Source organism: Pholis gunnellus (assembly GCF_910591455.1).
Source record: "Pholis gunnellus genome assembly, chromosome: 12".
In the NCBI taxonomy this organism is placed as follows: domain Eukaryota; kingdom Metazoa; phylum Chordata; class Actinopteri; order Perciformes; family Pholidae; genus Pholis; species Pholis gunnellus.
This window is the reverse complement of record NC_136539.1, coordinates 10,482,834-10,495,264: the sequence shown is the minus strand read 5'-3', so window position 1 is coordinate 10,495,264 and position 12,431 is coordinate 10,482,834. Positions and strand designations below refer to the sequence as shown.

The window sequence follows — 12,431 nt, the reverse complement described above, 5'->3', positions numbered from 1 at the left end:
TGATTTAGATGTATTTATAGTATAATATATACTTTTACAGCTCAGCGATAAATTCTACCTCTAAAAAGATAATCCTTGACTCTGTCAGAGTGGTAATAATTACACTCATGTGTATTATTTAGGTTGTAGTTTGCAGTGGTGTTGAACTGGACTACATTATATTGAAAGATGTTTCATGATTTGCTGGTTGATACGAACATGATCCCTCACTGGCTTCCCACCCAATAACGCGCTGTATTTTATGGGCTCTAGCCAGAAGCCCTGCCATCATGGGGCTGGAACCAAGTCCATGTGTTACATAAGCCTATTATTTTGCCATATACAGTTGGTAACATTTATTATTAAACTATAAGGAACTACTAGTATTTTTAAAGGCAGAATGAGTATTATTTGTCAGTTGTGGTTTATAAACACAACATACGAAGTTGTCCCTTTCTCCTCGGTGCTCATCAACGGGTGAAGGCCTCAGATTCACTCTCGTTTTGGGTTGAGCTTTGTACACTTGGCTGTTTCCATTTTTTATGGCAATGTGTCCTCCATTTTTCGTAGCTTCCCCTTGAATGTGTGCTTACAATCTGTGTTGCAAGTACACACACACACACACACACACACACACACGCAAATATGCATTTAAAAACATCTCCCCTGTTATCAGCTTTGAAAGGAGACTGCTATTAATCAGCTCTCTGTTTAAGCCATGCAGAAAGATAAAGACCAGTGTACCATGCGAGTGCTTCAGACAGGGATCTCTTATGGACTTACACACACACACACACACACATATACACATCAATTACAACTCACTCCGCTTCTCCCCGCTGTTATTATGTTTTACTTCATTTATGTGAATAATAGCAATTTATTACTTTGACAGAAGCATTTATCTTCAGAAAATTAGTCGGCTTGATTCATTTCCTCTTTATTAGGATAAATGATTTACAACTGGAAGTGTGTATTGGTAGAGTTCACCTGCCCTCATGTGCCTGAGGCGCATTTTTCCACCATAACAATAAAAAACAAACACGTCATAGCAAAGGAACAAATGTTAGTTTATTTTCATATCTGAACTTTGAATGTAGTATTTATAATCTTCAAAAATATTTTTGTTGAACTTCTCATTTCAACCTGACAGCAATTAATGTATCCAAAGCTCTGACAAAACAATCTGGTGTCTGTGGCCGTCGCAGGACTGTAATAAGCCTGTCCAGTCATTTCATTCAGCACCAAATATAATGAGTGGACAGGCTACCTGTCTGCCTGCTCGCATTCTGCCCGCTCACTCATTGCTCGACACCGTAGTCTTCCACAAGCTGATAGCTTTTGACAGTTCTGAGTACTAACAGTAGCCATGCTCGTTGTTGACGTTCATAATCATCATTTGGGAGTGAGTGGCTTTGGAGGGAGGCCTGGAGGGACGTGCTGTCAGTGTTGCTGATTTGGCAACTTTCTTGCTGGATTTAGCAACTTTTGGAGCTGGTGCTGCTAGTTTCACTTTCTTTGGAAAAGAGTTGGAAACAGTGGACTTGGTTTTTCGGATGGATCATTTTTTTTTAAATCTAGCGTACCCTCGCTAGCTTCTCAAAATTACCAACCCTAGCTTTAAATCGCATCTATAATCTTTGCAAGCAAGATGCAAATGACTTATTCTGAGTATGTTGTCTTCAATTATTTTCAAAAACACTGCATGCCGAATGGCACACATATCTCGGTTATCTATAAAAAACTCTGTAGTGCTTAAGGCTCTGCTACCACCGCCAATGTGGGCAAGTTACATTGACGTTAACGTATCGTGACCGGATAGTCAGTCCAGTCCTTCAGCAGTTCTCATCTGTAAATTATGGAAGAATTCAGAGCACACACTGTATGACATGCTGCCCATTATTTAGGCGAGGTTGGAGTTGTTTTGACAGGACTGTTGTCTGCTCTTTAAGCAACAGCTGCAGAGCCGAGATTGAAGACAAAACACACACCTCCTGTTTCAAAAAGCCACCCATAGACAAAGCTCTGACCACCACACACACACACACACACACACACACACACACACACACACCCTGCACTGTACTGCACACACAGCTAGCAACGAGTTCAATTGAGGCTTTATCTCTCGCTATTTGCATCTGATTTGTCTGTGAGCTTGTTTGAATTGTTGTCTGACATTGTTTAGGCTCCCTGCAGTTTTATTAATTCCTTCGAGACCCTTTGGCTCTAGCTTCATTTAACAAGGCGCTGAGCATTTTTGTGTCTGGGGAAAAAACGACATCACTCTGTTTGTTGGTTCTCACAGGAACACTGTGAGGCCCCCAAAGAGTTCATCACTCCGAGACCATGCAAACACGCCCAATTCCCATGGTATCTTCACTCTCAACACTTGTAAAAGCATATATTATATTATTCTGTTTCCATCCCTCCATCCCTTGTATAATGTCAGCACCCCTTGAGCCTCTCCGCTGGCCGTGTCCAGTCCCCCGCAGATGTAAATGACGCCCACAACACTGAGATATACTGTATGTGTCTGTGTTTGAGGCACCTGTTGCACCTGATCTTTTGGTTGAAGCTCCTTGTCGTCACACACACCCCAACGGCACTGACCACCTCCTCAATATTCATTACACTTTCGTGGCGTGTGTTTGTTTCTATATCCCTGTTTTCCTTGTCAACATGCAGGAGCGATTCTGGTGACGTAGGTGAAGAGAGGACACGCACTTTACGTCTGCAGACACATCACAAATCTATCTATCTATTAGGAGACACAAATTAGATATTTAAAATGAGGTCTGGTTTGGAGAACAGAAACATACTTCCACCACAGCCAGACTCACATTTTTTCCTGCTTCCTATCTGCGTCCCTGTCTTCTCTCTTTCATCACTCTGAGTATCATAATCAAATTGGTATATTTAGCTTGCAGATTAGGGGGCTGTCTGTAGTTTCAAAAAGTCAGCAATCTCTTTCTTTAAACAGCCCTTTGCTTTGCCTTTCAAGCTCGCTTGGCCAATGTGAGTGTCTTTTTTCATCGAGGAGATATTTGACAGCACAGTCTGGCGTTGTCTACCTGAACTTCATCTTCTCACTGCTCTATCTGGCATGTCTTGGAATGACATGTGTGGTTTTTGGGTCTTAAATGATCTTTCAGTTGTGTGCAAGAAAAGAAAAAGGGGGGAAATAAATTCAGTATGTGTATTAATCTGTTACCACTATCCAAGCTGATTCTAAAAACAAGAATATCTAAAAGAAGAGTGTATGAAGTTCGCTCATTCTGCTCATCAACAAAATGAAAATGAAAATAATTCTGTGACTTAAAAATGTATTCTTGAGATGTTTCTGTTTGTTCACATTTATGTATTTAGTTGCATTGCTTTGTTGACTTTGATATACCTGAGTCTGGCAGTCAGTTTGTATCTTTCAGCTGACAGCGACATTTATGCTGTTTGACCACTGGATGGGTGTAGAGAGCGTGCAGTGCTGAAGGAGAGGATTTCACTAGAAACAAAGGTGTCTGTCTCCCCCTTGTGATGCAACCGGAAAGTACAAACAGAAATGTATAGATGGGGAGAGAATTAGCCGAAAAATATGAGAAATAAATTGAACTGATGGTTTGTCGTACTTCTTGTTGCATTGTTGCGATTCTTTCGTTGTGTTGAAAACACTTTTCAAATCTTCTCTTCTCTATCTTTTAACAGGTAGGTTTACTCTCCTAACACCAATGACATCATTGATGAATAGAGATCAATGGACAATTGATTCAGTTTATTTGGTGTATTGCATCCTTGAGATGAAGTTGACATTTTTTTTCTACCTCTCCAATCTCAGGGTCTCCCTGGGGCTCTTGGTGCTCAGGGCCCCCAGGGGCCTTCGGGGAGACGAGGTGATCATGGGATCGAAGGACCGAAGGGGCAGAAAGGTGACCATGGCCGTAGTGGCATCATAGGTCCTAAAGGCACTGTGGTAAAATATCCTTCTCTTTTTAATCCAATTGTCAAACACTCTTGTTTGTTCTCTTGTTTAATTTGTGGTTCTTGTCGCTCCGCAGGGAATGACCGGCGTTCCTGGGTTTGCTGGAAGCGATGGCATTCCTGTAAGTCTGTCCAGCAGTCTGGATGAATGCCAGAGCAGCTCACTGTATTGATTCTGCGATGAGTTCGTACTGTTCTGTTCTGTTCTGAATTGACGTTCGCTCTGCAGGGCCACCCAGGACAAGCTGGGCAGAGGGGGAAGCCAGGTGCAGACGGCTGTAACGGGACACAGGGAGAATCAGGGTTCCCGGGGCAACACGGCTTTAACGGCTCACCTGGTTTTCCTGTAAGTACAACTCCACACTCGGATAGTGATTTATATAATACATCGTGTTTGATTTCCTCTCCGTGACCATCAATGACTCTCTTTTTGTTTTCATCCCTCAGGGACAACCAGGCTGGAAGGGACAGAAGGGAGACTCTCTGGAGATGAGCGTGTACATGAAGCGCTTCAGGGTGAGGAAGAGGAGTGAACACCACAACTGGCTTTTTCATAAGTGACTTGATATTGCTGTAACAAAATGATATATGTATATATATCATATTAACCTCATGAATCTCTGACCATCCCTCCACAGGGAGACCCAGGCACACCAGGGTTCAACGGAATATTTGTAAGACACATTATTCAAACTATTCGATGCTTTTTGTTTGAGACATGATCAAACAATGGTTTATACCTTTCATTTTGGCACAACTAAAATGTCTGTTGTTGCAATCTTTCTCTTCTACTGCCTTTTTATTTGATTTTTGTCAGGGGCCTCAAGGAAACCCAGGATGGCAGGGTACCAGGGGCCTACCAGGACCGAAGGTGTGTGTGTGTGTGTGTGTGTGTGTGTGTGTGTGTGTGTGTGTGTGTGTGTGTGTGTGTGTGTGTGTGTGTGTGTGTGTGTGTGTGTGTGTGTGTGTGTGCATTTAAATGTTCATTTTTATTTTAGTTTGTAAAGCTCGATCTATCATGATGAAAAGTGCATATTAGGATCCTGTTTGTGTCTTCTTCTAGGGTCCCCCTGGGCCTCCCGGTCCCCGTGGACCAAAGGTAAGGCAACAATGATATATATTTAATGTAATATAATCCAAACGTGATGTATTAATACTGCATGAAATCTTATCAAACAGGAATTTCACTTTAGGAACGCAACTTCAATGTGTTGTTTTGTTTTTCTGGGCAGGGCAACATGACCAATGTGCTGAAGGGATTTAGAGGAGAGCCAGTGAGTGACCGTGTTTGTATTGTTCATTGCTAATATCTATCAGTCAAGTCTACATGTATTTCTTTAAAGCAAATGCCATGACAACAAAATGGTTTGCTGTTGCTGCAGAGAACATCCTGAATTCATTTCGTCATCTGATCCACTTCAGCTTGAGCTCTTCATCTTTACTTTCCCATGCAATGATTGAAGTATATTTACTGAACTACTATGCTTAAGTGCAGTTTTGATATCATTTTACTTTACTTTAGACGCGTACGAACAATTTGAAGACGCGGATAAACTCAACTTCTTCAAGTGGGAGGTCATTGGTAGCAAGCAAAGTAGCCTGTCCAACACTGGCTACTTCTCCTCCACTATATTTCAGTGACAAATATTGCACTTTTTACTCCACGACATTGATCTGACAGCACACTGAGTTTTTTCATGTTATGATTTTTCATTGAAAAAACAAATCAATCAATCAAAATGTATTTATATAGCACATTTTAAAATACAACAAAAGTTGCCCAAAGTGCTGCACATACAATAGATACACAGTCGTACAAACAAGGACTGGATTAATAGCAGTAAGTAACATTAAAATCAAGACCAACTGACACAAATCACACAAAAGCGCCATGTTAAAATGAAAGGTTAAAGGCCAGGGAAAATAAATAGGTTTTTAAATGACTTTTAAACATTGGTAAAGTGGATGACAACCTAATGATAAATAGATTAGATTATAATTACATTTTAAAGATAAAATCAATTGGGGGCTTAGCTGTAAATGACCAGCATCAGCATTAACAATCTAATAATGTCATATATCAGAATGTCAGTCACAGCGGCATTACTTTTTCTTCAGTATTTTAAGTACATCTTGCTGCTGCACTTCTGTACTTTTACCTAAGTTGCATTTTGACTGCAGGTCTTTTACATGTAATTGAGTATTTTGAAACTGTGGTAACTTTACTTTAGTAAAAGAACTAGATGATGACTTGTTTCTCTCTGATCTTGCTGACTTTTGTTGCATTTCCTATTTCCACCACAGGGGGACATCGGATCACCGGGGCCTCCAGGAAACTCTACTCGTGAGCAAGTTCGGGCCCCCTCGGTCTGTACATGTTCAACATGTTCGTCTTTATTGTGTTGTAATGTTCAAAGATTGGTGTCTGAAATCTGAATTTCACATATTCGCGTAAATCGCATAAATATGACGATGGTACGGACACTGATACAAGCTTCAATAATATCCTCTTTCATTATTGTAGGGACCTCGTGGGGAGAAAGGTCTGAAAGGAGAATTAGGAGATCTGGTGTGTGATCACTCATGAACGATCATGCACATATATACATACATAGACACACATTAACATTACCGTCTGAGCATGTCAGTCCCTCCGCTCATCTTTTCTTTTGCGTTATTTCAGGCTGACAACAAAGGAGAAACTGGTGTGATGGGCATGCCTGGATCACGGGTGAGCACAGGCACATCTCTACGCATTTCACCAACGAACTGTCCTCTGTCTGTGTGTTAAATGAATATAATGTGCTATTTATGCCGTTCTAGGGTTTTTCTGGCGCAAAAGGGCGTCCTGGACCATGGGTATGCATGTGTGAAAAATGAGGGATGTTGCATCATTATTGTGTTACCTAATTAAATTTGATTTTATGACTTCATGATGACAACTGTCTTTCAGGGGGATACCGGCGAACGAGGAACAACAGGTAGAGATGGTTTTAAGGTGAGAATACACTCGATCATTATCCCTGAACTGGGGTCATGACTCTATGCATCCCGTTAGTGGAATCTGACCTGAATGGGTTGTTCAACATACGGTTTGATATTGTCAATAATCCTGGGGAAAAGGCATAATTAACATGTTATTTTGCACCTTTATTCTTTAAAAAAATGATCAACAACATTTTGTTCACATTATTATCTGATTAAAATCTTTCTTGAACCTCGCGGGTGTTAATCCAGCCACAAGAATCAGAAATGAAAAGGAAAACAAGAGATACAACAGACATAAAAGAATAACAGGATACGTGTCAGAGTGATTTCTGAAGCCATGTGTGCACATCCAGCATGTGATCTCCGTCATTAAAATGACAAGTGAAACTGCAACCTCTGAATACTGAAAGAGTGACATTAAGTTAATGTGTTTCAGGGAGACAGAGGTGACCCAGGAGAACTGATATCATCAGGAAACTTTTGGCCCTGGTCTCGATCAGGTAAGAGGATTCATTCCAGAGAAACTGTCAAATAATCAGCCAAGAGAAAAGAGAAATAGCTTGAAGATGAAACCAACTGCCTGACACGTGCTAACATGTCCTATGAGAAAAATAGTTGCTGACATAAAGTGAAACTCTGTGGGGAACTTAATGACATTACTGGACCTTAACTATCTTGTTAGTGCAAAAACAGAAGTGTTCAAGATAGAGGTTGTGGGTACTTTAAGGAGTAAATATATTGGAAAAAAAACTAACGTGTCAATGAACCCTTGCGACGAACCCTTGCGACGAATAAGTCTTCCAATTATTTCTCACAGGAGAAGAACAGAATATTATTTGTTTGTATTCCAGAAGTATGAAACAAACAGAACTGTCTATGTTATTATTATTACAGTATTCAAATGAGGATATAAACAGGAGAGAACTGTTTATAATCCTTCATGTATAATGTGTTACAGAGCTACATACGAATGGATTAAAGCAATTGCAAGCAGTGTCATCTATGAGCATAAGATGCTAATGAATGTTTTTTTTTTTTTTTATTATGCTTTGACTTTGATAAGCTGGTCCTCCCGGTCCTCCCGGTGAGCAGGGTCCGCAGGGAGAGAGGGGCTCGGTTGGAGACCAAGGGATCCCCGGACCCCCGGGACGCCCCGCCTCTGAAACACAGCAACAAGGTCTGTAAACCGAAGCTATGCCAAGAGATTCATCCACATACAAGTAAAGGGCCAAGTAGCCTGTATGACACTTGCAATGGTTACAGTCTGAGGTCAATTCAATTTATACAAATCACAAAATCACAAAGTTATACATCATATGACACCCTCCATCTTTAGACTCTTGCCCCACATAACAAGAAACTCAACAAAAACTTGAAAAATCACAGTATGATATAAGAGACATAATGACAATATTAGCTTACATAATAAATTATATTTAGTGTCATATGTAAAATAGTGGAGTCAACCAAAAAACATCCTCAGCATCACAAAGACCTGGTAGGTGGACAGACTAAACACACATACTACTTATAATACTGCACAGGGAGAAGAGGCTGTGAGGCATGTGTGAAGTGGATCTTAAAATAGAATCACCCTGAAATCAATTAAAGATTCTAGAAGATTCAAGTAGAAACCTCAGATAGATTTCAGACGGGCTACTCTACAGGGTACAGAGGTTCGTTCCAGGTCATTTTTTATACAAACCATCAATTACTGAAGTGAATACAAAACATACGAGATAACATTACAACATATCGTTTTTTTCAAAACATTTAGGCTGCTTTACACGTGACACAATACAACATGGCCACAACGTGGCTGCATTAGCATGAAAGGAAACAATCGAAATGCTGCTCTCCAAGATAAGTTAAACCTTTGATCACCTGAGCAGTCAGGAGTTTAACATCAATGTTCCTTTTAATCTCCTTTTGTATCTGTCAGTTTGGGATTTCATGGGGCCATTTGGTGTAAAGGGGGATCCAGGAGATAAAGGCCAACCAGGGGAACCAGGACGCCCTGCTGACAGTGCAGGACCCCCAGGCTCCAGCGGGCGCCCGGGGGCCAGGGGCCCTCCAGGACCCAAAGGAACATGTGAGTGAATGAGTGAATGAGCGAGCGAGTGAGTGAGCGAATGTTACTATTCATACTAATCTATACCTTTACTGTGATTCTATTTGTCTCTATTTCTATTCGTCTCTAGGGGATGAGCACTTCAAAGGGGCTCCTGGTGGGAGAGGAAGGCCCGGCAATGCAGGCTTTAAAGGAGGGAAAGGTGCTGTTTCATGCTGAGGAAGATTGTTATGACATATTTTAAATTAATAACACAGAAATATATAGTTTTCTGAAGTACTTACTCCTCCATTAAATTTTCCCTGAGTAAAAGAATCAGTTAAATCCATATTAATATTCTCTATAACACTCTATGTTTCTGACCTGTGGCTGCAATGTTGTGTACATTTAGGTGATCACGGGGCGTGTGCATGCGCTGGGGTAATCTCTCCACCGGGGCTACCTGGCCCTGCTGGTGATAGTGGTGATGCTGGGATGACAGGAGAGTTTGGTCAGGAGGGTGATTTAGGCGAGCCAGGTCCCCAAGGAGCCGACGGGTTGCCTGTAAGAATAATCGAGCCATCTCCGTTCTTTCTTTTCCGTCGTTCATTTTGAGCCCTTCTCTGTTTCCTCACACTTTTTTTGTGTTGTCTCACAGGGATTTCCTGGGGTCAACGGTCTGCCGGGTCTGCGGGGTCGAAAAGGGGACGCGATTGTGGCCTCACTGAAAGGTGCAGTGTTACCTGGTTTCATTTCAGATCAGCGCCTTTGGTCAAGTGGGCCAGAAAAGAGACAGTGATCCCTCTGCTGTGTCTGTGCATGCTGTACTGATTGTATGTGTATGTCTATGCATGTGTTTCTGTGTGTGTGTGTGTGTGTGTCTGTGTACCCTGCAGGATATCCTGGAGATCCAGGGGATCACGGGCGAGACGGTGAGCCAGGAGCGTTGGGTGCTCCAGGCCGAAATGGTTTGCCTGGTATCCCTGGGAGCCGAGGTCTTCCAGTGAGTCCACCAGTCATATTGGCAGTTTCATATTAGCGTTATATTCAAAGTGACATTATCTCTTTTTGCTCATTTCCCCTGATGATATCTGGTTGATGTCAACAGGGAGAAGGTCCCAGAGGACACGTGGGAGACAAAGGTTTCCCAGGTCGGCCTGGTCGAACTGGTGCACCCGGGACAATTGGGATAGACGGTACAGTCCTTGGAGGGCTCAAAGGCCAACGTGGTTTACCTGGTGACGATGGCCTCGCAGGCTATGATGGAGTTCCAGGAACACCTGGCACCCCAGGTGAGAGGTGGCTGACTGCCTCCTTCTGTCCTTTTTATTCAACCTCAATATGGTGATGCATATTTCTCCTTCACTGTCTTTACAAATATTTGACTGTTTTTTACTCTACTAAGTATTTCATTTTACCTCTCCTCTCTTAATATGCAAAAGCAGTGAGGAATGGGAATGAACATTAATAGCTTGTGATTAAAAAAGGAGGAAGCATGAGGAGTATATTTTTCCATTTTATTTACTTTTCTTTCTTCGCCTCTTGACGTCAGCTTGATGCAGAGGCTGCATCCCTCAAACAAGCTGCAGCGAAGCTTGATTGAGATAATGCTTGTGCTTTTGAGTAACTCCTGTTTCGAATGCCTCTCTCTCTCTCTCATTTGCAACTGAAAGGCGGCTGTAGTCCAACAGCAGATGGAGGACAGGTGGATGTAACAGGTAGCTGGTATAATAATGTTTTCACCATATTGCTCTCTTTGAAACAACTCTGTTGTGCTTTTGCTTTCTGGATTATTTGGCTTGTGTGCATGACGATTTTTTAATTGTTTACAATTTGCGATTTCGTGTAATGACAGACCAGCTAATGTAATGAAGATGTCGTGAAAAACACTCCACAGAGACAGTTTGAACTTTTACATACAACCATGATGTTGCCCTAAAGACAATTTTACTCTCAGGTCCTTGCGGTTCCTTTCCTGGACCAACTGGGCTGCCTGGACTTCCAGGACCCAGTGGACTACCAGGTTTCCCAGGTAACACAACAAGGACATATTGCTGAATGTTGACTTCAGGGCTCCTGCTTTGAGTCATTTTTGACGCCCTGTTTTTATTTCGGGAACCAACAGGTCCTCCGGGCCAAAAAGGACCACAGGGTCCATTCGGAGCAGTCGGAGAAAAAGGAGAAACAGGAGATCAGGGCTCTGGTGGCCGTTCTGGACCACCAGGTAAGAAGTGACAAGAAAAGACTTACGGGGCAGTAGCCAGATAGATAGAATTGATGATCTGATCTTTGATTGGTCCAGATCATTTTTTTCAATTAACATTAAGTGTTTTTCTAATACAGGTTTTTCCGGCCCCCGTGGAGCCTTGGGGGTTCCTGGCAGCAAAGGTTCAGTAGGAAACCCTGGCGTGCCTGGTGTAAGCGGCCGGTACGGGGCGCAAGGTGAGAAGGGTGTTCATGGCGCGATTTTTGGAGCATCGTCAGGACCACTTGGTGACGCAGGATTGCCTGGGATTCAAGGGAATAAAGGCCCTATTGGTGATCCAGGACCGTTAGGCTATCCAGGTTAGCAATGCCCTCACTCTGTCACTTGCTTATGTTCAAACATAACAGTCTATTTAAGATACCTGTCTCTTTGCCTTACTTCCAGTGTTAGTGGCATCATTTGGAAGAATAAGCTGTTATCTAAAGTTCTTATTCATCCGTTCCTTCAGGAATGGCCGGCATGCCTGGTATGATCGGCTTCAAGGGTGAGAGTGGCCCTCTAGGCCTGCAGGGGGAGGAGGGGAGACCTGGGCCAGCAGGCAAGTACGGCTACCCCGGTGATCCTGGACAAGCAGGTCTACCTGGCCCACGTGGGAGTACTGGACAGCCAGGTTAGCATGCACAGCGACACACTCTCCCTCAGAAATGTTCTTGTTCATGTCTGATGTCCCTGTTCCTGTTCCTGGCATCCTGCTCACCAGGTTCCACTGGAGAGAGGGGAACTGGAGGAGACCCAGGCCCTCCAGGTCCGATAGGATTAAAAGGCATCCCGGGGCAGTACGGTAATGATGGTGTCGTTGGAGAGCCTGGCCCATCAGGTGAAGTGGGACAGTCGGGTGCAGATGGACGTCCAGGACTTCCAGGAATAAAGGGTTTGTTCCTCAGATATTTACTTTGAAAATATAATCCAGTAATCCAATTATATCAAATCAAATCTATGTAGCCTATATGATTTGTCCACAATTTGGTCAGAAGAGTTTTTTCAGTGACGTCTGATGTTCCCTCTCTTTGCCAGGATACAAAGGGTCTCCCGGCATGTCAGGTTTTGAGGGGATCAGGGGTAATCTAGGGGTGAAGGGCTTCAGTGGGTTCGATGGAGAACCTGGAGTTCTGGGTCAAATTGGCATAAAAGGAGTGAAGGGTCGAAGTGGAGTGAAAGGTGAGACTGTTCTGT

The 12,431-nt window shown here is 42.7% G+C and overlaps 1 protein-coding gene across 3 annotated transcripts in view; it reads left to right on the top strand.

The window, feature by feature from the left end:
* Positions 1-12,431, top strand: part of col4a2 (collagen, type IV, alpha 2) — a 58,411-nt gene that overhangs the window by 36,436 nt on the left and 9,544 nt on the right. For 2 of the 3 annotated variants that reach the window (XM_079170082.1, XM_079170083.1), the window contains exons 5-32: positions 3,812-3,946; positions 4,032-4,076; positions 4,184-4,300; positions 4,402-4,470; positions 4,593-4,628; positions 4,772-4,825; positions 5,018-5,053; positions 5,187-5,228; positions 6,259-6,321; positions 6,479-6,523; positions 6,638-6,685; positions 6,778-6,813; positions 6,908-6,952; positions 7,379-7,442; positions 8,006-8,119; positions 8,885-9,034; positions 9,144-9,215; positions 9,405-9,556; positions 9,651-9,723; positions 9,889-9,995; positions 10,101-10,284; positions 10,666-10,710; positions 10,950-11,024; positions 11,118-11,216; positions 11,336-11,557; positions 11,707-11,868; positions 11,959-12,129; positions 12,273-12,416. In XM_079170082.1, coding sequence (XP_079026208.1) covers positions 3,812-3,946; positions 4,032-4,076; positions 4,184-4,300; positions 4,402-4,470; positions 4,593-4,628; positions 4,772-4,825; positions 5,018-5,053; positions 5,187-5,228; positions 6,259-6,321; positions 6,479-6,523; positions 6,638-6,685; positions 6,778-6,813; positions 6,908-6,952; positions 7,379-7,442; positions 8,006-8,119; positions 8,885-9,034; positions 9,144-9,215; positions 9,405-9,556; positions 9,651-9,723; positions 9,889-9,995; positions 10,101-10,284; positions 10,666-10,710; positions 10,950-11,024; positions 11,118-11,216; positions 11,336-11,557; positions 11,707-11,868; positions 11,959-12,129; positions 12,273-12,416 — 2,605 coding nt within the window. The remainder of the gene's footprint in view (positions 1-3,811; positions 3,947-4,031; positions 4,077-4,183; positions 4,301-4,401; positions 4,471-4,592; positions 4,629-4,771; positions 4,826-5,017; positions 5,054-5,186; positions 5,229-6,258; positions 6,322-6,478; positions 6,524-6,637; positions 6,686-6,777; positions 6,814-6,907; positions 6,953-7,378; positions 7,443-8,005; positions 8,120-8,884; positions 9,035-9,143; positions 9,216-9,404; positions 9,557-9,650; positions 9,724-9,888; positions 9,996-10,100; positions 10,285-10,665; positions 10,711-10,949; positions 11,025-11,117; positions 11,217-11,335; positions 11,558-11,706; positions 11,869-11,958; positions 12,130-12,272; positions 12,417-12,431) is intronic. The other variant, XM_079170084.1, reaches the window with a different exon arrangement.